This window comes from Meleagris gallopavo, chromosome 1 (genome assembly GCF_905368555.1).
Source record: "Meleagris gallopavo chromosome 1, MGAL_WU_HG_1.1, whole genome shotgun sequence".
In the NCBI taxonomy this organism is placed as follows: domain Eukaryota; kingdom Metazoa; phylum Chordata; class Aves; order Galliformes; family Phasianidae; genus Meleagris; species Meleagris gallopavo.
In genome coordinates, this window is record NC_139404.1 from 135,063,346 (window position 1) to 135,090,691 (window position 27,346).

Here is a 27,346-nt window from a genome sequence, read left to right on the forward strand (position 1 = left end):
TAGTCTATCTCATATGGGACTCTTCAAACTATGTGAACCTCGAGACTTGAACGTAGATATTGCAGTTCAATTCAGAACATGGGAGAGTGTAGAGGTTTGTGGGTTTCTCATTGCTTTGCTTTTTTTTTGTTGGCTTCTTGGTTTTGCTCTTCTCCCTCACTGTGTTCTTCAAACTGACAGTTACACCAGAGCAGCTCTCTGAACATGGTAACAATTTCAAAGTACAGCTAATAAGCAGTTATAAAGATAATGAAGAGGGACTAGACTTTCCACAACAGCTGTACAGTTGAAGTGGTACAGTTTATAGATTTAGACAGTCTTGCTCCTTAGAGCTTAAGAGTTGGGAAAGGGGGATGGTAAACTGTTTTTGTATCAAGAAACTCAAATGGAAGACAAATTAACTTTCAGATCTTTACACAATACAGTCACTTTCCATAAAATGAGTTGAGACCTACTCTCTTCAGATCACCACATTTTAATTCTGATCACTACAGAAGTGGCTTCTTATAACCTCTGTATTATCCACTTCATTATTAGATTCCTTGAATCTTAATTTCACACACCTCACACAAAACAACAGTAAAAGTTAAAGCAAAAGGATACCTCAATTCAGAATTAAAAAAACCACAGTATTGCTTCTGATTTTGTTCCACTTGACTTCAATCTCAGCAAAAACGTGCTAGGAGAATTCATTTACATGTCTCTATGACAGATTTCAAACAAACATGTGAAAGACCCACTGATTAGAAGCGGCAACACTAACAAAAAAGAAAGCAATCTGAATATTCAGGTATCTGCCTGTTGATTTGACTGTCATTTTCTCATTTCCTTCTGCAAAAGCACATTTGTTCTAATTTAGTAAGTCTATTAAAACTAGAAACATTTAGACAATCTGCACATGACAAGTGATACTGAATATCAGCAACTAAGATTTACAGCATGTAAGTTAAAAAAAAACAACACATCTCCTTACCACTTGTTGTGCAATGTTGACATTAGATCGTCCAAATGTTTTTGGCAGGAGCTGTTTTCCGAGTGTATTTACTGTAGAGGGATGAACAGCCAATAGAGAAACAACTCCTAAAAACAAATAGAAGCAGAAATCTTCATGTCAGCCACACTGTATTATTTTTGCAATTCCAGTTTCATAAGTATTACCAAAGCCTACTAACAGAAACTAGTTCTGAGCTCCACAGAGAGCCAACATGAATGCAGCATTCACACACTTGAAGCAGAAAGAAATTAAGATTCCTAATATATTTTTCTCATCTTCCTTCTGCATAATCATCTCAGTGATCCAGTATGAGCATGATTTAGCTCCTTATGGTCCACTTATTCTGCCAAAGCACAGTAGTAGAGCTAACAGGTTTATGATAGAAGGCATATTCCCCTCCTCTTCAACCCCCTTTTCCTTAGTGGCTACCGAAGTCTTCTCCCTAACCACTTAAAAACCATGCTCAATTCCCCAGCATCTGACATACCCTTCTGAGGTATGCTGGTCTACAAGAGATTACATTTGGTTAGCATGGACTTTCCAACAGAGTAATTCCAACCTTCCTCTTTCTCCTAGGTGATCCTTTCCAGCTGGAGAGAATTAAAGAACAGAAGTCTACAAGAAGCCAGGATTTGAGCAAAACACGTGTGAACAATGCAGACCAACACTGGAGGGAAAACTGTTATTTTCCTGTTCATAAGCTACCCACAGTCGCCACTGATGGTTAAGTTTTAACTATATAAGAAAAAAATACAACATCGAGTATCCTTAGAAATTTGATGTTCCAAGACAGCCATGTCCCTATCTCCATTCCTCCCATCCCCCCAAAAAAAATCCAACCAATAGGCATCAACCAAAAAAATGCACAATACCACAAGATACCAGGAAAGAATCTTGGGGCAAACAAGGTGAGAGGTTTGACAGTTCTTTCCCTCAAATCCCTTTTAAAGGGGCCAATGGAGTTAGAAGGGCATGGCACAGCTTCCTTTGCTTTTCTTTTTCCCATTATCTCATACAAAGACAGTCCCTGATCAGTCCATGATACCCTCCATCACTCTAATGAATGCACTTAGTCAACTGAAAGTTGAAGAAAACTCAACTCTGAAGGCCTAGGGCAGCTGGCCCGGCACAGCCATCACTCAGCACCAACTGAATATTGGTGCACTATTAACCCCATCCAGGATGAAATTAGGGCACAGGATGCAGTGCAGTGCCAGCTCAAATGATGGCAATGAAGTTTATGGATTTTGATACACTGGCTGAACATGGTCCTGTGAATAGAGAAAAATATGCAGCCCCGCCTTCTGCTGTGATAAATGAATTTGAGAACAGATTTCAAGATTGCCAAGAAGATAACCAATTTTTTTGTTTAGTTGCAATTCCATTTTCAGTTGATGTAAATCAACTGAATCTAGATCAACTAAATCAAATTCACAGGTGTTAGTTTTCAAATGGAACATACAGAATTGCAATCCATAATCTGATCATATCTGTCTACTTTTATAAGCTCCCTCGTAGCAGAGAGAAATATCCCTCGCTCCACAATCACATCTTATTCACGTCACCGCTTTTGGCAGTATGCACATTTGTGAACAACTATTCTCTAGGATGAAGCACAAGAGTAAGATTTCATCAACAATCTCTGATGAACACCTGGAGAGCTCACTGAGAACTGCCATGGAACCTGACTGATGTGTCAATATCACAAAAACAGGATCATGGATCCCACCAGCACTACACTTTTGTTACTCTCATTTGTATGTTTTAAATAAATAAATAAATAAGTTTTGTTACTTATATACTTTAACTATATTACGTATTTCAGGAGGTCCGTTCCAAAAGTAATACTTCCCAAGTTATGATGTTGGCCCACAATGGGGCCAGATGATGGTGGTATGGCAGCAGAGGCTGAACCTTTGACCAATACTGTTCCTTACAGAGAGAGTGGTGAGGTGCTGGAACAGGCTGCACAGAGAGGCTGTGGATGCCCCATTCCTGGAGGTGTTCAAGGCCAGCTTGGATGGGGCTCTGGGCAGCCTGGTCTAGTATTAAATGGGGAGGTTGGTGGCCCTGCATGTGGCAGGGGGTTGGAGATTCATGATCCTTGAGATCTCTTCCTACCCTGGTCATTCTGTAATATCCTGTTACATGCTGTTGCTATGTGACAGATGTCAGCAGAAGGGCAGCTTGACACAATGGTGGATGAAGCAAAAGTGAATCACTGAATTCCCCCATGGGGAAAAAATGGCATGCACTGACATTCATCAACAGTTGCTGACCATTGAAATGGAGATCAAACAGTGGATGTGAGCACAGTGAGGTGCTGAGTAGTGTGTTTCAGCAGCGGAGACAGCAGGTTGTTACAGGATTGTTACAAGCACAGCATGCAGGCTCTTGTTCATTGCAAGTGAAAATGCATAGGCAGTAACTGTGACTGTGTTGAAAAAGCTGAGAATTCAATCCACTTAACAGTGTTACTGTGCTCTCTGTACCTCTTGAAATTTCCATGGAAATAATTAGAGGCATTACTTTCAGAGCAACCTTCATCGATGCAGCCCAGACAAGCTGAAAGGTTGGACGCCCATGCTGTAGCCTGCCACTCTCACATATTAACTAACTTCTAAATGCTTTTATAGAGTCAGCAGCTATCTAGCTTGTAACAGTCTGTTACGCCTTCTTGTTCCTTCAGTGTTCCTTTGAGTTCAGCCACCACTATCTGCCTTTTTTTTTTTGTTTGTTTTTGCCTTCCTCCTTGCAGAATGCTTGAAAATGATATAAACTACTCCAACTACTGCTCAGCTTTCTGCCAACATGCCTTTTTTTAAACCTTCTCATTGCTTGAAAAACAAGAAAGCTAAGTGGAGGTTCCATTTCCAGTATAAAAGTTGTAACATCTTTCTCAAGAATTCTTGTCATCTGATCTCTAACTGTACAGAGCCCTCTCCTTACCTCTGATGCTGCATGTACACCTTTGAGCTCTCCTGCTGTTTGAGACTTGTTTTCCCAGGGACAGGGACACATTACCCATGAAAAAAGGATGCCATATGTTATTATACAACTCTGCAGCACATTTTCTATTTTATTCTCTGTTGATTTCTAAGTAATATTTGAAATTTAATTTGCTTGTTCCCCAACAGACACTAATTTCATGTTTCCATAATGTAACTTAAACTCACTTCAATAACTTTTCTGAGTGGTAATAGCTCACTTGGGGTCTTCGTTATATCTGGTTTGGTTTTCATCAATTATTAACCCATAGGAGGACTGTCCCATTCTCTGACACCTTAGGTTCTTTAACAGGCTGATTAAAGCCCTTGATAACTTTTTTTTTTTTTTTTTGACCACTGCTTTCAACAAATCCAAGGGCATCACACTGATTAGATAACCCTTATCCACATGCTTGTTGATTCTTTCAGAGCATGACTTTGAACAAAGATATAACTCTCTAACTTCCCTTTTTCCCGCCTTGTGGAAAAGCATTAGCTCCTCCTCATCATCACATTTACCTGTGTGTTTCCTAATTACTTTACATGTTATAATTACACTGGGTGAACAAAACAGAAGTACCTTCGACTAAATACTTCTAGAACTCACAGGGAAATATTTTTTGGTCAAACTGCTAATGTGGTTAGAGTACCGAAGTGCATGATGTGTAAGGAGAAGCTGAGAGAGCTTGATGCATTCAGCCTGGAGATGATTAAGGTAGGAGAAGATGCGTGTTTGTAGTGATCTAATTGTCGCCTTTGAAGTAGTTACAGAGATGCACTGCAAAAGAGGCAGCTGTCCCCAGAAGCTGCACAGAAAATTCCAACTAGATGCCAGGGAAAAAAACATTCACAATGAAAATGGCAAGCACAGGAACAGGTTGCCTAGGAAGTTCCCCGCAGTTATATAAAAATTTCAGTTACTCAAGGCCCCATTCTTTGAAGTTGCCACTGCTTTGATCATTAGGCTAGATTAGATGGCCTCCAGCTTCCTTATATTATTCATAAAATTCTACAAATACAGTTATCTTGCAACTACAACATCAGCATGAAGGGAAGAACGTGTACGATGCTTCTTTAAGGTTTTTAAGGACATTAACATTTTTGAGGCACTGTGCTATGGAACCAGCCTGGCCCTATCCAGGAACTGCAAAGTACATTTGTTTGCATGTACAAACTGATTGGCAAGGACATACAAACACAACTGGAAGAACGGTAACACATGCTTCAGTTCTAAGCAAAGTCAAAGTCAACCCATGAAAGGTAACGCATTTAACATTAAAGCACAATAGCTCAATTTTTTTTTTAAAGCATTTTTTAAAAAAGGATGTTTTCAGTTTGTGTCTGCTTAGTGTATTCTACTACTTTCTTATTTACCCGATGTGCACTTTTCTAAAAATCCAACTGCACTTTTTTCCAAAGGCTCACAATACTCTGGTTTCTGGGTGGAGTGGGGAAAGTTGTCTAAGACATAAAGCAGAAATATTTTTATTAACTTAGCTTTGAAGGTGACTGACAGCTCAGTTTGTTAAAGGAATTTTACTAATCGTTTGTTAATTACTGTTACATCAGTTAGTGCAATCCAAATAATCTTGTGTTTTATGGCCAAGAGACAGCATCCATAGCAGCATGTAAAATCTGGAACAGCATGTTAGCAAACAGTTTGCCTGGCACCAAGTCTTCTTACTTTTTAAAACGTTTTATTAATACAGCTAGGTTCTCATTTTCTTTTTAAAGAGACAAAGAATTCAAAAACCACAGTAAAAGGCCATCTAAAGCATAAAAGAAGTTATATTGAAAGACAAAACTTTACTATCTAAACTCTCAGACTCTCAAATATCGTCAGTATGGCAGAGAACTCTAAGCAACTTACAAGCAATCACTAAGCCCAAATAGAAGTAGAACTTCAGTACTGTATAGTTATAGAATGCTTCTATACATAAAATAATGATGCAGATGAGATCAAGGAGTAATATCACATAAAACTTGAACAGCAAAAGCAGCAGCACGCTTTAACAAAACATTTTATTCACCTGTCTACAAACATTTCTAGGTAAGTGCTTTCCTCACAAAGAAAATGTGGGTTTAATTGCCTGTTTCAATTACTAGTTTCATTTAGGGGAGAACTCTTGAATCTTTTCTGGCTTATAAAAACAGGCCCAAAAATTCTACCAACAACAGAAATCACTGAAAAAACTAGTCAGTTTTCTGATAATGCAGTCTTTAACACATTAAGCCCTGTAAGTCTGTCTCCTAACATAGGAACAGTAATGTGTATGATTGTTTTTAGAAGGTAATTTTGAAAGCACTTTCTCAATTATCACATGCCAAAAAAAATATACAGCTGAGAAAAAGAATGGTTTTTCTGCAGTTGAAGTAATTCCTACCATTTCCTTCCACAGTTGCAAACTCTCCAGCAGACCAGTTTGTAAGTAAACACTCTACAAGATTGAAGGCTAGGAGTTGAGCAAAGCGTTATTTTAAGAAAGGTCTAATGAGAATTAACCTCACAGATGACATTTTGCAATACAACTACTTAAACTACTCTTAAGAACTGCATAAACTTTTGGTTACATTCTAGAAGCTTTGAAGTCAATGGTTTTTAAACGGAGCAGCTGAATCTAGCTAAGGACAGCTACACAGCTTGGAAGACAGCAGCATTACTAAGCCAATCTTAAGTCACACAAGTTATTATTATTATTTTTTTTTTTTTAAAGCCAGCATTAGTTTCAAGAACCTGATAAAACTAGAGCAAGAGAGTATGAGTTGAGGAGACCAAATAAGACCAATGAGACTTTCCACGAACCAGACGGCTCCAAGAAATGACACTGATGATAATGATTACCACTTTCGAGAAGGCCAAGTGCCATTTTGGAGTATAACATTCCAAATTTTGGAATTGTTTATAATTTTTTAAGAAGGCACAGTACCAGTACTTCTTAAGATGCAAATTATTGATGTAGGATTACATGAAAACTACAAGAACTATCTGGAAAGTGTTGTAGCACCTTATGCTAGCATCTCTCTCCTGTTTGTGGATTTTCCTTGGTTAGAAGAGATAGGAGAAAGAGGGAATTCTACAAAATCACTACCAAAATTCCTTAACATCACCCATTTTGCAAAGCAAACACAGATAAAGATGATTTGTGCTGCGAAGCAGACCAGTCATTAACTGCACAACCTGTTCTTTTCTCTCCAGCGTGTCACACTACCCCCAAGTTGGTCTCTGTAGAAAACTGTCAGAAAAATTTAGTTTGGAAACAGAAAGTGACCAGGGTCTCTTCTACGAATGTAAAGTAGCTTAACTCCATTCTCATTCTTTTGCAAAGGTTCTTTTTCCATTTACATAGCTCTGGGTTACCAGATTATAGATTTTTCTCAGGGCCTTTTCAAGTCATGGGACTTACTGCAGATATGGCTATACTGTTCTGAAAGACTTGACACTAAAGTCGCTGTCACAGGCTCTACTTGTCTTTGTATCACCTTCAACTAGTTCTCACTTGATGCTACCCTACTTAGCCACTATTTGGCCACTATAGCCTGTAGTTGACTGCTCAATAGGTGGTTAGTGGGACCTCCCACTAATTTCAGTTACAGATAGCTGGTGACATAAGGCAGTAAGAACACAGCCAGGTAACCTGAGGAAAGTCCTCTGCTTGTTTACACAGTATTACTGCACAGACAGCAACAACAACAACAAAGTCTAAAAACAACATCCTGGAACTACAAGATAGCTCATCAGCAACCTAAGTTTTCCGTATGAATCCTAGGGCAGACTTCCTCCTCTCTCTTCCTCAAACTATCATCATGGCAGCAGGAGAGAGTACTCAAGCCTCAAACCCATAAAGCTGTCTCAATGCGATGTACATAGCGCTTGCTATCTCTTTCAACCTCAATGCCAGATAGAGATAAAGGGGAAATCAAATGCCAGGCAGTTCTCACAAGGACTATTTACAGTCTTTTCTGGGCATTTTGTTCTATAAAAGCTACCTCAAATCAGCAAGTCTGAACCGCTGCTTTCATAAATGTGAGACCATTACTTGAAAACACAGCTAAGGTGAAAACATGAAAGTGTCACGTAAAGAACCATTTATCCAGTCCACATCGCTTAAGAAAAACATTTCTTATCACAAAAGCATCAACTTGACTAGCTTTAGGCTATTACTGATCACATATAAACATACAGAATAAGCATAAAGGATGTACTTAGAAGATCTGGTAATGAAGACAGGTGACAAGCAAATCCTGGGAGCTCCTCAGGCTTCCTTAGAAGCTGCAGTCTGGAACTTCTCTCTTGCCACCACAGATACAATCTGATTAGTTACATGCTAATCTTGCTAATCTTCAAAAAACATCATACTTCTGAAGGTTTCCACCTACTTTAAGTTCTAACTGTGCACGTAGATGACTGCCTCTAGCTGGGTACAAGAGTGACTTTTCGTATTGAGCAGATCACATTGCCTAAGATAATCTTCTCAAACAGCAATTTGGAAATCTTTTACAAAGACATCAATCTTCCCTTATGTAATACTACAGTATCACTAAGTGCTTATTAAACTTCTAAAATCAATTTATGCCCTTAGCTAATTCTTGCTACTCTTAGATATGACTAATAATTCACCCCTCATATTACCAACCAGTCTTTCCAAGTCTTTCAGATAAATGCTATGACCTACTCTTAAATTTCTTGGATATTCATTGGATTTTTTTCAATATCATTCCTAGTAGCAGATACAGTTTTATTTTCCAACTTGACTTTAGATAATAACAATTGTTTGGAACTGTCCGCAATGCCCAGCATTCCATAATCAATAGTAAGACACGTCTGCTAAAGGGTGCATCCCAGGCTCTGAAATAGATCTCGACTTCTGTTCCAGAGGCACAATTCCAAACACTGTCAAAAATCAGGGAGTATGATCTCTCTGTATAAAATTAACAGTTACGTTACAGTGAAAAAAAGCTTCTTGTCATTTAACAAGTCGTTTCAGTCAAACAGTGCTAAAAAGAGCTTAAATACACCTTAAAAATTTATATACTTGACTTCAAGTTTTTAAATTAATAAATCTGAAATGAAAGCCAAACGCAAGTTCCTTATGCCCACGTAGCATGAAATCTTATATTAAAGCGTAGGAAAACGAAAGGAGCTAAAGACACCTTTACAAGGACTTGCTGGTTATGTACCAATAATGCCACCTACTGGCATGACAGATGATGCAAATTTTATTTTTCATTAATTTTAAAAGTAATTGAAGAGCTTTATCTTCAATACAGCATTAAATAGCCTTTGTTCTCTTCTCACTTCCTCTCACCTCAACCAGACGTTTTCTTTCACCACATATCCTGACAAGCAAGGGGTAGGATTAGAACTGTATTCTTTAATACCGACTCTAATTTGACCCTAATAACTGGGTCTAGAGTGCAGTAGTTTTCTTCAGAATACAATCTCACTAAACAGCAGCATTTACAGACTTAGAAAGTTAACTGCCAAACAGATTTTAGAAGACAGATATGTAATGAAGTTTTATTGGTTTAGCTAGCTCCTATTAAAAATTCTTTCAATTCCTCCAATACATACGTAATTTTTAACCCTAAAAATGAATTCTAATCCTAATAATCAGTTGAAGCCCATGTACAGGGAGAAGTTGAGCAATTTTTAGTTTAAGCAGTGAATCAGGTCGATATTTCAAAACAAACCCAATAGATAACACAACTATGTATTTTTTTCATTTTTAATCCCAGAATGGAAACAAATTAAAATAGCAAGCAAAGTATCCAAATCATATTATCCTTGCCTCATAACTTGTACCAGGGCCTCAAATTGTACCAGGGAAGGATCAGGTTGGGTGTTTGGAAACTTCTTCTCAGAAGTGGTGATGCAGTGGCACAGGCTGCCCAGGGAGGTGGTGGAATCACCATCCTTGGAGGTGTTCAAGAACCGTGTGGATGTGGCACTGAGTGGGCATGGTGGGGGGGGGCTGGCAGTTGGACTGGATGATCTGAGAGGACTTTTCCAGCCTTAATGACTTTATGATTCTCTAAGCAAGCAATTATGATCAAGTCACTTCAGAACCTAACCCCACAATTAATCTGTGCTCTTATTCTATCTTGGATAAAGGAATACCTCCCTCTGGATTATCAGAAGAAAAAAAAAAGGTGATACAGCTATAAATCACAATATGGGTGCTCTTAGAGTTTCACTTTAGTTCATATTTTACATTTTTTAAAACATTGTTTCTGACTATAATGCGATGATTTAGAAGATAAATTTAGGAACAAAATTAGGAATGCCCTCCCCGAATACAGGATAATAAGCATCTAAGTCTTTAGAGAAAAAAAAGGCAACTGGCTATTTTGATATGAGGCACAGAAACTTATGTCTGATTTCAAGGGGATTTAGCATTTCTCCACACTGTTACGAGCTGACAGTAAATACAACAGCACAGGGCAAGCATGAGCTATAAGATCTTCTAGCTTTATAAGCTTATCAACGGAAGGGTGGCTGAATATCACTACCTTTCCCTCTGTGTGTTAACTCACCAGAGACACTAGCAAAGCTGCATTTTTGAAGTGCCTGGCATTGTCAGGATTTCCTGAAATAAATGCATTTACACCATGTCTTCTTCCCATTACATTGCTTTGGAGCAGGGCTTTAATAGAAAACCATCGTCCTGGCTACCAAGCACACGTGTCAAAACCTTTCACGGTGGCACTTCTGCCAAATCAAACACTGCAGACTCGTGTCTGTGGATTTGTGCCACGAAAACCCTATCAGACTACAAGTTCAACAGACCTGGCACTTAGCGTGAAAGCTGCTCTAAGATATGAATTTCATGCCTCGTCTCCCTAAAGTCAAGTCTTCTAGGAGAACGTGGATCTTTTCATCAGGACCTCCCAGGATCCAGACATATTGAAAACCTGCATTAACTGTATCTTTTTATCCAGGGACTGGTAGCATCCTGAATACCAAAGATACTCCACAAAGTGCTGGGTTTTTTAGGGCTAATGGGGTGTTACATTTCCTTAATGGAAATACACAAGAGCATGGGCAAACAAAAGTGAATTTAGAACCAATTTCCAAATAGACAACCTTCTAGCACATATAATAAGGACCAATACCTCCTACTGCATGCTAAAGATTAAAGCACAAAGAACATCTACTTCAGGGCATCTTACAGAATGGTACTCAAAAAATCACATGCATTGTGCAAAACAGATGTTGTAAAATTAACATTTTTACTTATTTGGACTATTTCATTAAAGCAAATAAAAACTTTAAAAACAAAACTTGTTAGTTAAATCAGTGCTGGTAGAAATCCAAAGTTTTTCAAGTTGTAAAAATAAATACTTAAAAGAGTTTGCTGAAACTTGAAGGAATGGTGTGGAGCTGCTTCAGGGGAAGGTCATGCTGGGCGTTAGGGAAAAATTCTTAATTTCAGGGTGACTGGCCACTGGAACACATTCCCCAGGCCACTGCTCACAGCACTGATCTGGCAGAGTTCAAGAAGTGTCTGGACAAACACTCAGTCATATAGTATGATTTTTTGGGTGGTGCTGTGTAGAGACAGGAGTTGGACTCAATGATCCTTCTGGGTCCCTTTCAACTCAGGATATTCTACAATTCTATGAAACAGGATACAGAAGACTAGACTCGAGATCCCTTGAACTGGGCTACAGGTTAATCTGAGTGTGAGGGCAATCCATCACTGCATAAAGTCAATGGAACTTGTCAACATGAAGGTTTATGAGAACACAGATAAGAAGCAGCAGGTGAGTCAATCCAAATCAATTTCGCCCTGCTTAGTACAACCTACCAAAGCACTCCATCTGTTGCACACAAATAAACCAGACTATCAGCATTTGGACGCAACAAAGAAAAAGAGCCATTCCACCAAAATCTACTGTGAGATGACTGTGAACCACAAACACAATGTTGCATTGAGAAATACTGATACCTCCATAAAAACATGGCCAACAGTTGACTTGGAACTGTATATACAATTTGGGTCACTTGTGTTGAAGAAGGCTGATGAATGCAATAAAAAATGGTTAGAAGACTGACCACACAGAAAATCCAGAGGACAAAGCATACATCTGATAACTAATCTAGAAAACAATCTGGCCAGCCAAACTAGAAGCTTAAGATACATCATTGATCTTTACAAAGAACAGGTAAACACATTGGAGAAAAGTACTAAACTGAAAAATAACACTGCCACCAGCAAATGCATGAACTGGCAAGAATACACTTGACTGGAAATCTCACTCTGGAAACATCCCATAAGAATACAGAGAAGAAAGATCTGATTTTCATATATAGCATAACCAATTTGCAAAAGATTATATGACATAGCTGTCTAGAACTGCAAGCAACTGGAACCCACTGTCTTCTGTTTTCTTCCCCAGTTATGTTAAACATAACAGACAGCACATAACTCTTCTAATGTTTCTTAGTTTTTCAAGCCTACATATCAAACTGAAGTTTATAGCCTGTTTTATAAAACTGCTTGATTACATTACACTGTCATACAAGCACAGCCACTACGAGCGAGTCCAGAATGGTTCTGTTCAAATTATTATTTCAGACAGAACTGCATTAGTATGAATGCAGTATCATATAAACTGTCAAAACCTCTCTCAAACTACTGCACTCCTACATTTTTCCCATGTTAGAACATACTGCCCCAGAAGATGTGTTTGGCTATCACAGCCTGCACGCTTACATCACAGCTATTCTAATGTGAAGATCACGTACAGAATGGCAGTAAAACCACAACTGAAACTGCACTTAATTAAACTACAGCTTGTTTGCTGAGCACATAACACATAACTTAAGAAAAGCTCTACTAAAGCTAAGAAAGTAGATTAAAGCCAGTAACAAGCATAACAATCGACAATCAAGAAACAGTCTTACTAAAAATTGTGTTCTTACCTTTTCCAGGACTTAGGTTTTGGTCTATAAACACCTTAAGCTCTCCATTGGCTTCAATTAGTCCAGCCTATTAAAGAAAGTAACTTTTATTAAATTGACAAACACTGACAGCCTTTTATCGTTACAGAGGGAAGAAATCACACCAGAAGACTCTGTTGCCACCACTCACATTTCCTCACTAATCTGCCACTTATGTAACCACACTGATTGTGGTATATTAGCCAAACTTCAAAAGCAGCTGATTTTTATAATTACTGTGTTCCGAAAAGCAAGCAGAAAATCAGTTTACACAAACCTTGCTATTTTGCATTCTAAGTTTACGAGGGTACATGCAGTGTCTTAATAGATAGCTGAACACCTTGCTAATTAGAACCACTAACATCTGTGGCTATATATTGTGCTGTATAGCAACTATCAACCTGCCACTGAAGTTGGTAACATCATGGCAGAACCAACAGAGGTGCTAAGTGCCTTATGTCACACTAAACAGAAATTAGGCATTAAAAACAAACACCGTTTGTTCTTTTTTTTTTTTTTTTTTAAAGAATAAGAAAGCAGAGCTCTGAAGTGAAGGATTTCATCCAAGTGTATCAGATAATCAGCATCCTTTGAGAATGCTCAGTAGAAGTAATTAAAAATATATACTATTAATTCCGGATAGAAAATGCATGATGCAGTAACTCCTTGTTATCCTTTCAGGACTAAGCAGTCCTGAACGAATAAGGAATGCAGGACACACAGTCTGCTTCCATTTAGAAAGAGCAGTAAGAAATTCAACACTTGTACTCACCACAGTATAGCAAGTGGTGTTACAGAAGCTGAAATGTCCCTAAACTGTATTTTGTGCACTGTCAGTACTTGAGGGCTACTGCAGATGTTTAAGAGACAACTAAGTGGTCTGCTGTCAGTCAGCAGCAAAACTTTCTCCTCAAAAGGCTACCTGAAGAGCCCTGCTGGTAATTAGCAAGTTCAGCAAACCAAGCAGACCACTAGAGGATGCTGCAGTGCTGCTACTATCCAGGTGTATGACAGCAATCAATTCTTAAGCCGGAAAGAACTTCACAAGGCAGGAAACTGTTGAAAATTTTCTCTCCTCTCACTGAAACAGAAGAGGGGAAAAGTAGTTGACAGAGCACTGAGGACAAACTGGGAGGTGAGCAGAAGAGAAATTTTGCTAAGGGAAGCATTAAGAGCAGAATTCTCTAATAGCATTGCAGAGATGAGGACCCAGTGGCACAGAGGAAACCTAAGTGGGAAGATAATGGAAGCAATGGGTGAAATGAAGAGCCTGCAGTGTTTATCCTTCCTTCTCATAATTTCCTCCCTCTTCCCCCCCCCCCTCCAAAAAATGCAATAGCCTGATTTAATGAGACTGCAACAACTTACCATTACACAAACAATGCCTGCTCTCCACCTTGCCCACAGCAAGGATTCAAAGGTCAGCTCCAACAAACAACACTTGTCCTGTCCTACTCCCAAGCACCAGACCTACACAACCCTGCAGGCCAGCAGACTACATCTGACCCTTCCAAAAAAAGATGCTATTCACTAACATGAAATTGCTAACATGTGCAAAGATGTTATGAAGCAGGCTCTACAGCAATATAAACTTCCAGAACACCCGAACTCAATGTACTGAATCGGATATGAAGACAAATTTGGAGGTATTACATTACACTCCCAACCCTACCTCAGTTACACAACAGGAGTGTTAAACCACACAGGAAGCACAGTCTCACTGTCCCCAGATCTTCTAAATGCAATCCTTCAGTTTCTATTTGACAGCAGAAAGAAGAGGCCTGTGCTCCTAAGACACCCAATGGTTTTTCTATTGCATATCAGTTAAAATAATAAGCCAAACACAAATATTTACAGTGTGAGCTTATTCAGAAATTCAAGTAAAAAAGGCAAGTCACTACTGAATACTATTTCAATAATTAGCAAATTAGGTAATTCAGTAATCAGTTTTTTTTGCCCCTTCTCCCCCCATCTTTATTTTAATTGGAAAAATCTCCAATATAACCATTTCTATTACTTCATTTTATCCTTAAGTATGCTATCAATTAATACATTACATCAACTAATAAGTTTTGTATTCCTACATCATGATAAACTACCAAAACCAATGGTCAACTCTAGGAACGCAATCCAACGTTACAAAGGGTCAGGTTAGTGACCCTGGATCATGTTTCTGTGCGACTGAAAGCATGCAAGCCAATGACAAACTGGAAAACATTCAGGAAAAACACTGCATTTCAGTCTACAGTAGAATACTATTTTGGAAGAACTCAGAGAATGACAATCACCAAACAAGAACCCCGTGGAACCAGCAAACTGATGTTAGAGTTCCACCACCCTGCATACCACTGTCTTGACGAAGGTTCAGTTCTGGCAGTTACTTGGCTGGTAAATATTCAACTTGAAAGCATATGCCTAGGAAAAGCTCCAAGAAATCTGCCTGGGAAGAACATTACCAAATTCAATAGCAAGCAGAACCCCCAGCTGCTATGATTAGTAATGGAAGTTGATTTCATTTCTAGTGAAAATTCTCCTTCTCCCGGCTCAGTATGTGCACTTCACACTTCTAGATACAGCATATGACTATAAGGTTATCAAGATTGTCACTATTTGTGAGTCTCCTCAAAGTCGCAGAACTGAAAAGCAAAACTTTCATCCCATATAAAAATCCAATGTCTTTGTTCCACAATAGAACTACTAGGCAAAAAACTCTCAGCGCACACTTGAAAGAAATTCCCACTATTTTACAGGGCAGTTTTTTCGGAAGAGTCCAGGATTACCCCTCCATACCCTACCCAGCACAGCACCCAAAAGAATTAAAGTTGAACTCAGAGGGAAATGTGACCAGAGCTCCCAGTATTTATATCCCAGTCACAGATCCACAATGAATGCAAGTAGTACTTGGCTTTTGTTTTCCTCAACAGAAAAGTAATCTTCTACCAAGAAGGGCATCAATTTTTTCTGATGTGAAAACAGATTTAGTTTTCAGGCCTTATCAAGCTACTTGTATTGAGGTATTTTGATTTTTTTTTCCATCTGATAACAGAATAAAATGTTTTCTTCTCCTCATGATTCTCAGCTTCAAGATGCATAACTTCCTTTGATGATAATGTCAGTGCTGCCTGGAGCAATATCACGATCTAAATATTTGATTCTGAAAGCTTTATTAACTGTCTGCAACTTCACAATTTAGAGTTGCTTTCCTCTTCAAAGGAGCACGCTAGGTACATAAACTTTTGCAAGGCTATGTAAATGAACTTTTTGTGTTGGAAACAGGTAACAGGTATAAAACCCTTAATGCTTTTCATATTTCAACAAAATCAAGAGATGTAAAAAGAAAAAAGCAAATAGCTTTTGACACTCAACACAGCATCTAACTCCAGCAACTGTTCCCAGCAAAAACTTTGATCCCCTTTCTACTAAACACAAGTAAAGAAGATTAAAGACCAACGGACCAATCAGTAAATCTGCACACTTTAATTGTGGAAGCTATGCTTGAGAAGAGAGCCCTACCATCACCTGGGATCCACCTCATCACTGTTCAGAACTTCTAAAGATAAGAAAACGACTGATAGGCTAAACATATTGAAGGTTCAATTGAAGTTAGCCTGCTATAAGATCAGTAGCAGCCAAAAGGACTAGGAAGTCTATTTTTGCTTTGTTTCCAAGTAAAACTATAAGTGGTGTCCATCTGAGAGACAGTAAGTTGTGAAATAGTATTTTTTCTTGGACTAAAGTAAATCTGTAATGAAATTTGCTAAGAATGCAGAGAATTTCACTTGTTAAAAAAAATCCCATATGGCAGACTGAGATACCAAGTCCTCTGATACTAGCTAGCTTGTATTTGTGATCTCTGAAGTTATACAGTAGAAATTCAACACTCTTACAATGAAAGTACCATTTCCACAGCCTTCCAGACTTGCAATTTTCTCTCTTACTAAAAACTGATATAAAATTATTCATTAAAAGCTTTAAACACTAGAGTTTCTTGTTGAATTTGGACTGCAGAATAACTGGATGGGTACATGTCCAATGTCTGTCAGGGCTAATCTGAGAGGAAGATTCCCCTGCTACAATGAGATAAGCAAATACAGAGAAGAGAGAGCTGCCTTTGTGCCATACAAATATCTTTTCTATCTTGCTTCTATGTAACGAGCCAAATTTTAAGTATGGAAATAAATGGAAACGGAGGCATTTGCCAAAAGATATTTCTCAGAAAGTATTCAGTTGCGAACAGCAAGATAAGACCACCAAAATGAGGTACAGAACTGGGTTTGACAACCAAACAAGAGAAGTAGGTCAAAATACACAACATTTCTAAAAGAATGGGACAGATGGAGAAACAAGCAGACAACATCGGCACTGACTGGGAAAGAATGAAAAAGAACCACAAAAATCAAGTGTAAGATGACAGATTAGGAGTAGAGGTTAGTGTAGTTGGGAGTCTCTTAAGAAGTACAGGAAACAGAAGTGATGGGAAACTAAAAGTTTTAAAAGACCAAGGAGACTGGATCCTGTGCAAAGAGAGTAAGAACATGGGAACAGGGTTAGTGAACACATCCTACACTAAATTAAGCCACAACTACAGATTATATAAACTGGCACTCACACTGAGAAGTAGTAAAGACACAACTAGGCAATGGAGAAATGAGAAAGGAAAGTATTCCCAACAGAGCAAATTTCCTCCTGAAGCTTGTCAAAGGCATCAGGAGGACCTGCACTTGCAAGGTCAACTGGCAAAAACCCACACATCTGGAGCAAACTACTTAATTTGATCAGTACAGAGTACCAATCTCCAGAATTTCACACTTTAAAAGTAAACAATATACATAATGACACTATGCCATGCAATTTGACTGTGTGCCTCCTTAATCATAAGGTAGGGGTCTGGGGGTTTATTTTATTATCAGGAGGCAACAAAAAAACACAATGAGCACAGCTACAAATAGAGAAAAGCTTACAAGCAGAAGTAATGCTGCTTAGTTTTACTTTTACCCTGGCAACATACAGATGTCACTTGTAACAAGATGACCATATATTATTTTTCCCCATTGGACTCTCACCTCATTCAGGGACCAGAACAAACATGCCCTGGAAATGAATCATCATATAAATACAGGAGGCTGTCCCATAAAGATAGCCATTTCATTTTTCATAGAAATTAAAAGGTAATTAAGGAATACAGCAGAGGTCTGCAGGAAAGGAAAGAAGGTTCGGAAGCTTAAAATATTTGAATTGTATTTTGCAAATGAAGTGACAACTATGCCTTATTGTATAAAGTAAGGCAAAAGATCTTCTAAAGTCAGGTGGCAGGTCTCTGATCCTACACAATTCTCTTACGTGTTACTTTACTGTGTCCCACTAACCTTCGTCTAAAGCAGATACAACACATCCTCAGTTCACAGCGCCATCAAGATTAATGTGCTTGATAACCACTGGGCGATGACCTACACCAAAGAAAAAAGCTTCCCGAAGAGTAAACCGAACTATTAGCTCCTTAACCTAAGCAAGGTGCAAACAAAACACTAAGGCACTAACAGACCTGAATCATACAGAAGCTTTGATTATTAAAAAAATAAATAATCATAGGTTAGTAGCTCAGTGAAGCACGGTCAATCTTTGCTCTGAACATATGCTCCACTGGTACTGCACATACGCTGGACACTGACATACGTGGAATTGCATTTAAGGTTTTCTCTCCATTGTGGAACATTTCAAGGCCATTAACTTTGCCGGCTGTTTTTCTAACCAGAGTAACATGTAATCTTTGCTGAATTCCAGACATGAAGAACTCATTTTGAAGACAAGTCAAACAGTGACCCAGCCTAAGAAGTCACACACCAATACAAGCAGAGTTAAAACTATTATATTAGACTGTTTCTCACAGTGACCAAATGGCCCAAGCGACACAATCTTTGCCAACATTAAAGTTGGTGCCCCCAAAACTAACTGCAAGGCTGTAGGAAGCAATGCTGAATATGGAATATGAGATTCCTAGGGCGAATATGACCAGAGCACCAGTTCACCATCTCTACCACAAACTAATCAGGAAAGGAAATGCTAAATTCACAGAAGTGCGGGGGTTGGAAGGGACCTCAAGGGATCACTGAGTCCAACCCCCCTGCTATAATACTCTACAAATACTCTACAATAGGTCGCACAGGTAGGTATCCAGACAGGTCTTGAATATCTCCATAGAAGAAAATTTCACATCCTCTCTGGGCAACCTGATCCAGTATTCTGTCACCCTCATTGTAAAGTTCTCCCACATGTTTGTACGGAACTTCCCATGTTCAAGTTTTAGGACATTGCTCCTTGTCCTGTCACTATACACCACTGAGAAGAGCCTGGGCTCATCCATTTGCCTCCTACCTCCCTTGAGATGTTTATAAACATTTATCAGATCCCCCCTCAGTTTTCTTTTCCCCGGGCTGAGCAGACCCAGATACTCAGCCTTTTTGTGTCCTCCAGACCTCAACACTCCCACGCAGAGAGGTAACAGCAGTTGCTGTTCCCACAACTGGCTCCCAGTGCCATTGTAGATTTGACTTTACTAGCCTTCTCTTCTTCCAATCAAATCAAATCTTTAGAGAAATTTGTTCACAAGTACTGGAACACAGCAAAATTCAACAGGTTATGTTAAGTAAGATTCGTCTGCCTTACTGGTGTATTAAAAGGCTACAGCAGCCCACAACATTATTTCCTTGTAAGTCTGCATAACCATGATATCATGGGGCTCAGCAGATGTAACGTAACGCAACATAGGACAGGCAGCCAGCAGCATTCCTGGGCATATGGACAACCGACCACATTTAAAATCAAGTTGTTCATCCTCTGAGAACCACTCTGACACTGAGAATGTTTAGCAAACATTGGCCCATTTTTTCCACTCACTTTCAATTAGACACAATGAATCTCTGCTAAGTGATATCCAAGCAAGCAAACACGAATACTGAAATAAGTAATCCCTAGTGTAATTTAACTTTTGAAAACTGGCACTTTTGTTGAGCGTGTTAAGTTGTCAGCACACACTGTATTTACTTAGTAATGCAACAAATAAACATACGCAGCCACTACCATTAACTACACACAAAATTAATAAAGAAGTGAAGCTTAAGAGAAAATGATTAGCAAGGTGACGGTAAATTCTGAGTTGCCATTCTGTTTAATAAACTAACATGGAAAATAAGAAATACAGTTTATTTAAGATTTTTGCATTGCAAATACGTAAAGTTCTTTTTCCCTCTGCATTCTTCTAAAAGGCAGATTTAAAAACACTCTACCAGCACTTGAAAACCTAGACTGAGATGCGCTTTCATAAGACCTGATTTCATAATACTATTTCATCTTCAGTTTACCAACTTCTGAACACGTTAAAACTGACTAAAGGCAGACAGAAATAAATTAAGCTACTGAGCAGTCACCGAATGGTATCAAAAAGGTGTGCAAACCTTTTGAAATCCACTGACAATTCAATTTCTATAAGCTGTCTCGTTGAAATTCCCAGGGCATAATCAAAAATAACATAGTAAGAGAAATACATGCTGATACTTTAAGAAGAACTTTGCTAAATGTTTGGTAGGTTCTTGAGTGCTTTCTAGATGCTCGCATTACTTCATGTAAAAATCTTTTTCCTATTTCCAATAGGAACTTCTTTTTTTATAAGTCTATTCCAAACGCGACCTTCTCTTGCCATGAAGGCTGGCTCAAGTTTGATGTACAAGCACCCACATAAAAGCAGTTAAAAAGTACAACTTCAGGATGTTCCAGCAAAATTACCTGTACAGAAGCAGAGATCTACTTCCTTCCCCAAAATGAGCACACCTATTGACTTATTAAGTGACACTGTTGTAAGCAGTTAATTAGCTGGTTTCTACTTTTTCGTTGCTTTTTAGTACATATTTTGCTCCAAGGATATTTAAGTAGTACTGTGAGATAAATTCACTAGATGAAACTACATACCCACATGTCTTCTCAATAATCAATTAAAATAAGCCATCAATCTTAAACCCTGTATCTCTAGGGGTCTGGTGGTATTAGACCTCGTGCTGAACTTTGTGCCAGAAGAACTTCTACCATAGTGTCTTCAGGATTTACACATACACACAGGGCTTCCTTTGCAAAGTTAGATACATGGGCCGTATCTGGTATTCAGTGATATTAAGGAAAGCACCATGAAATACTGAGGACAGACAATGTGTTTCAAGCAAACTAGAGGACAAGATAAAAATCACTCAAAGTAACTCAAGAAAAAGATAGCAGTAGAATGAACCATAACATTAAATATATATACAATCTTAGAACCAGTCATCCTCAAACCAATGCCATTGTGTGCAATTCATGGAACCGTAAAACATATGAGCCTTCCAGATGAACAGCTCTCCAGAAAGGTATTTCAGCCCGTGAGAAGTTCTGAGGGTAACAGTGGTGTGCCAGTTTAAAAAGCATGAGAAACACCAAGTTAGTTTACAACTGCACATTCTTACCCATTTTTCTTCTAAGAGCGGAAACAGTCTATGCAATAACAGTGAACAACTGAAATAATCCCAAGCAACTGCACATGTAGTGAGCATTTAATTTATGCAACTCATTTATTTCAATCTGGCCTAAGTTGCACCAGAAGAGATTAAGGTTGAATATCAGGGAAAATTTCTTCTCAGAAAGAGTAGTGATGGGCAGGCACAGGCTGCCCAAAGAGGTGGTGGAGTCACCATCCCTGGGGGTGTTCAAAAACCGTGTGGATGTAGCACTGAGGGACATGGTCAGAAGGCACGGTAGGGATGAGCTGGTGGTTGGACTGGATGATTTGAGGTCTTTTCCAACCTTTATGATTCTATAGGCAATCTTCAAGATCAGAATTCTACTCATTCCTTTTGTCTAGCTCCCTATTTGCTGTAATACCATGCACAGGGCTACCCTCTCTGATAGCTCCAGTGCCTAGAAATGAGTCCTGCTTCTTCTCCTTAACACTGGGTCTTAAAGAAGAGAACTGCAAGCTTCCCTTAATGGCTGCTTGAAGGGCTCAACAGTTCATCTGCAACAGAAGTATCTGAAAGCAGAACCTGAGTCACACCTTAACTTGGATTTTCTGCTACCGGATAGAAACTACTGAGTGATGGAGAGAATACTGATACAACTGATAATAAGAAGTATTTATCACCTTACTTATCAGATAATTCTAATACATAAGTGAATATAAAAAAGGCCAGTAAGCAGTCTCCACTTACACTGAGAAAGGGAAGACAAAAAAAGGTCCAAAGCTACCAAATTTACTTTCTGTCTCCTTCTATTGACACCGTGTGCTGCCTAGTTTTAAGTATGCCATGGGTGACAAGAAAGGTCAGCATTTCACTCAGGAAACTCTACCTCCACCTAACAATGAATCCCTTGAGCAGCACAAGCCAGCTGAGGACCTTTGCTCCTCCAGGTCCTGCCTGCGAGGTACATCTGTAAAAGCAGCTGAAGAGTTTATGGTAGACTCAGTAAAGTCTCAGAGAATGACAGTTATTAACCAGAAAGGGGATGTGGCTAAGCTGGAGTTTCTGGAGATGCTACTTCTGTTTCAGACCAAGAAATTTCCCATACACTGTGTCCACTACTCTCAAAGAAGACATACATGGTGCAAATGGACACATCAGACTGTACACTAACATTACTGTCCTCAACAGAGCACAGTTTGTTATTCTGCCTCTGAGATGCAGTAGACTGCTCCTGCTTCCATGGTGCATGCATTCTGAAGACACTGCAATTGGCATTCCCTCATTCACCCATCTTTTTTTCCCTGCTTTCCTTTAAATTACAAAAAATTGAAGTCCTTTTAGTAACTCAGCTCTTCTGAATTGAATGTGATATTCCGTGGCCTGCCTGGTTCTATTAGAACTGATTTCAGCTCCACACAATGCTCGCATGCCTCAAGTCAGAAATGGCTATGCTCATTACTATGACCACATCACACTGGAAAATGAGTTTCTTCTTTCTTTTTCCTTCTACATTTATAGCATTCTAGATCTCCTAACCCATATATAACCATTTCGAAAAATAAAATTTGGAATGCTCACAGATACTTTAACCTTCAGAAGCTGCAGCCTCTTTTTACATTGTTATCTCTCAAGTTAACCCAACTACAAGACTAGATGTGATTATGCTCTTAATCTCAACCTACAAGCTTTTAATTAAGGTGCTAAATGAGAACGTATCTTTTTTTTCTCCCCTCATAGCTCACTGATCACAGCAAAGGAGATGAAAGTATTCTGCCAAAAACCAATGCTTTGTTGCTTATTTTTTCTTTACTGTACACTGTACAAAGCATTAGTGGGATATATTTTAATATAATATTTAACAGAATTTAGACTTTGGTCAAATATCTTGCAAGCATTATCTTGCCAGCTTACCTGATCGGTACTTTTGTAATTACTTAGTCCTTCTAAAAAGCATTTTCTCAGGCTTGCCAGTACTCTCCATCACGCTCCCAATTTCTTCAATTCCCCTAGAAAGTCTTAGTCTGCACACTTTCGCAGGCACTTAACTTTCCAAACAGATATTTTCAAAGAGCAGTTTATATACAGCAGAGGCATCAGCTGAAAAGCTAGACATGAGAAACATAAGGAAAAGAAGTATTTTCCTTCAGCAAGTGGGAGGAGGGGTTAAGCAGGAGCATTATCTAGCGCAGTCCTGGCTCCACACCTTCTGCAGGGCCGCCTGTTCCAGCAGCCACCAGCACAGGACCCAGAAGCACGCGCTCAGAGCCCATGTTCCCCAGCTGCAGCATGCTGACACATGCTTGGCCATGGGAATGCCACCTCCAGACTTGGGGGGAGAGTGGCACAAACCGCTCTCACCACAGTTGTGCCACTTCAGCCCTGCTGGGGGAAAAAAAAAAAAAAAAGAAAAAAAAAAAAAAGGGAAGGAAGGGGTGGGGGCATTCATTAACCGTGCCATCTTCTTCACCACATCTTGCAGTCCGTTAGAGCACTTGATAGGTGACACAGCAGAACTACAGGCCATTAATCGCAGCAGCATTTTCACGTCAGAATGTTTATGTTTACAGGGAGCACAGGTCTTCACAGACCCAGTGCCCAGGAACGCAGTGCTGCTTTCTCTACCAGGACTAACTCCACTGTTTCACTAGGGTAAAAACTGAGCTTTTGAATTAAAAAAGTGAGAATCACTCTTCCATTTGGAAAGTCAAAAAAACTGTTATATCAATTAGCTTCTCCATTTTCTAATATCAAACCAAACCTAATAGGTTTGACTTAGAAATTTAAGTTCTCCCAGGATTCATTACACATTTTAGGCAACATGTAATGGTGGCCATGCAATAGCCTGAAAAAAGGCAAGCAGTGCGTTTTTCTTCCCTGAAACGGGACTGTATATATCCACAGAGATTTCTGAAAACAAGTTAGACAGTTCATCAATTAAGACTTCATACACTCCCTCTCTATCCTGTCCCAGTGTTCAAGCATGCTTAACATGTCACCTACAACCTGAGCCGGATTATCGCTTCTCCAAATTCAGTTTATTACTTCTTGATCTACTCTTAGAAGACACTGAAAACACCTATCTGTTCCTACCTGTAGCATCTTCTTCCATTTCTGAAGTTTGTCATTGTGTATGTTATTCCTCCCTTAATTATTCCCCTCCTACAACAAGATAGATCTCTGAAAAATTAGGTTCTTTCTTAGATGTCTTACCCTCATTATGTTCCCACACACTTTCTATGACACTGATCTGCACTTCCAGGAGCCAGTCCTTCACTCAGCCCATCTCCTTCCAAATGGCAGTATGAAACAGATGTATCCTAATGTCTGAATTGCTCTGAACTATTGCCATTTTATCTCCTCTTCCACCCCTTCTGTTTCATTTTTTCCCTGCTCGCACAGCCCTTCATTCCCTGAACTCTGCTATCTGTAGCACACTTGAACACCCTTATCTTTTACAGGCAAGCTTGCAGTGACTATGTATTTCTGGTTGCGTTTCTGCACACTGAGATATTTTTCATGTGCTTCTGAACTACTAAAATTCCCTACAAGATTAATTTGTTAAACCAATCACTATTTCACAGTAATTCTCACCCTTTGAAAGCTACAACAGTTCACGTAATAATGTAACCAGCTGTTTAGAATTTGAATTGTATCACTTTGCAACTTGTTTGCTATTTTGTTGGTTTTTTTTTTTTTAAGTAAGTGGAGATACATTCATGTCTGAATACAGAGCGCTCTATTCCCTCCTTTTTTATAAAGAAACGTGGCAGTCCAATTACATTAGCCATGAACAATGAAATAGATCTGAAAGGCAGAACCCTTTTAAGTGCTTTTTAAAAGAATATGGAATGGATAAGAGCAAAGGTGGTTCTGAGGCCTGCAAGGCCGCCAGTCAAGGCGCGGATGGCAGTGGAAGTTTATGCTGCAAGTCCCCAGTGCTTATTTTATAGACAGTAATCAGCATCTTTCAGTGGATAGGGAAGAAAAAGTGAGGGGATAAGGAGGCTTTGCTGCCCTGAACACACCAAACAGCAGAGGCAGTGCCAGCCGGCAGTGACACTCAGCTGCTGACTTCTGGAGACAACGGGACAGAGCCACCAACCATCCCAGCACCTGAACAGTGTATTCTGGGGCTTTCTGAACCTACGTCAAAGCCAACTAAGATGGCGTTCAATATGAACACATCTAATGCCAATGACCAGACTGCTTTTATGAGGACAGTAGATTCTCACATCTACTCTGAGGAAACTGCTGCAGACCTGAAGCCAGTTTGGGGTTGGACCATCCATAGGAAAGCACAGCCTAGGCCTTGGGTGCAGCAGAGTCAGGTTCATACATTTGCACTGCCAGCTATAACAGAGCCTGACCTGCTTTGCTTCTGTTAGCAAAAACAAAAGCAAAAATATGCCATTAGCTATGCCCCTGCATGTGATGCGCTATAAATATACTTACATCTTTTGCCATGTTACCCCAGCCTAGCAGGCAATCCTCTTACAATCCTGCTGCCTGTGGGACGCGGGGACGACGATGCTATTTTCTAGAAAGCAAACACAGCCAACATCAGTCAGCTCACCACAATGAAGAGGAGGCAAACTTTGCACCGCCCCAATTCCCGACTGCTCCCCACAGCGTTTTGCTTCGCAACACAACCCTCTGGGAGAGCACAAAGTTGCCCCCCCAGCCCCGCTCTGTCGAAGCGACGCCCCCGCTCACAGCCAGCACGTGGGAGCGACGCCCCGCCGCCCCCCCCCATCCCCGCACAGCCGCCGGCCCCGCTCCCGTCCAGCTGCACAGGGGGGTGCACGGCACGGTCGGGCCTCCTCCAGCCGCCCCCATCCCGGCGGCGGGCACACGTAGGCCTCGGGGCCGCCCCCCCCTCCCGCCCGCAGACGGAGGCTGCAGCCGCCGCCCGCCCCGCGCCCCTCCGCCGGGGCCTCCGCTCAGCGGCGAGGGGCCACGCCGATCGCGGCGCCTCCCCGCGATTCCCATCCTTCTCCTCATATCCTCGGGCCGCAGCCGCCCGCACCTGAGCGGCCCAAGGCAGAGAGCGCCGGCTCCATCCCCCGCCGCCGCCGCCGCCGCTGCCCCCCAGCCCGGGTCCCGGCGCGCAGCACCCCCCGCCCGGCGCCGCGCTGCCGCTGCGGAGGCGCCCGACTGCACATGTGCGGCGGCGCGCGCGGGCCCGCGAGCCCGGCGGGAGGGGGCAGGGGCGGAGGGAGGGAAGGAGGGAGGGAGCGGGCGCCCAACGGCCGCTCGGTTGTGGTGGGGGGGGGGACGACACGACAGGGCTGAGCACGCTCCGTGCCGGCGCGGCGGGACGAGGGGGCGCCGCGTGCGGGCTGTCACCGCGCGGCCCGCGGCCCTCGCACACCTGCCCGGGGGGCGGCTGCAGTGTGGGGGGAGTGAGGCGAGCGCGGCGGCCCCTCCCCGCGACCCGGCGCCCGCTCCCTTTCTCTTAATTTTATTTTTATTTTTATTCTTCCCCCGTTGGCAACGGAGGGACTGGGGAGAGGGGGGGGGCAGCTATTGGTGAGGGGGGGTAAAAAATTGAAACTTACACTTTTGTGCGTCCCACCGGCGTGACGCTGCGCGCTGACGTCACGGGGTGTAGCGTGCCTTGCACGGGCACACGCGGAGCGGCTAAGCCAACCGTCCGCCCCTCCGTGGGCGGAGGGAGCATGCGCGGGATTTTCGCGCTTTCCGACTCCCCGCCCTGCGGCGCTGGCGGCGGGCGCGCGGGAAGCACCGGCGCGAGATTGCTCTTCGGCCGGGCACGTGGTCGCGATGGCGCCGCCAGGGGGCGGGAACGCGCCGCGCTGCCCCGCGTTCGCGGCGCCGCCTCCATCGGTCGACCCGTTGCGGGGAGACGCCCCGCGGCGAGCTGAGGGGTGCGGGGGGCGGTGGAGATGTGCGGTTGGGTGCCGCAGCGACGTGCCGGCGC

At 41.1% G+C, this 27,346-nt stretch overlaps 1 protein-coding gene across 3 annotated transcripts in view; it reads right to left on the reverse strand.

Annotated features, from left to right (window-relative positions):
• TFDP1 (transcription factor Dp-1) overlaps positions 1–27,108 on the reverse strand; it is a 40,119-nt gene extending 13,011 nt beyond the window's left edge. The window contains exons 1-4 of one of the 3 annotated variants that reach the window (XM_085215093.1): positions 26,964–27,108; positions 25,858–25,942; positions 12,908–12,974; positions 974–1,080 (exon numbers count right to left, since the gene is read on the reverse strand). In XM_085215093.1, the coding sequence (XP_085071219.1) occupies positions 974–1,080; positions 12,908–12,974; positions 25,858–25,869 (186 nt within the window). In that variant the 5' untranslated portion in view covers positions 25,870–25,942; positions 26,964–27,108. Of the gene's footprint in view, positions 1–973; positions 1,081–12,907; positions 12,975–25,857; positions 25,943–26,431; positions 26,587–26,963 lie in introns of those variants that run through there. The other 2 variants (XM_085215084.1, XM_085215103.1) reach the window with 2 other exon arrangements.
• Positions 27,109–27,346: the final 238 nt, after the last annotated feature.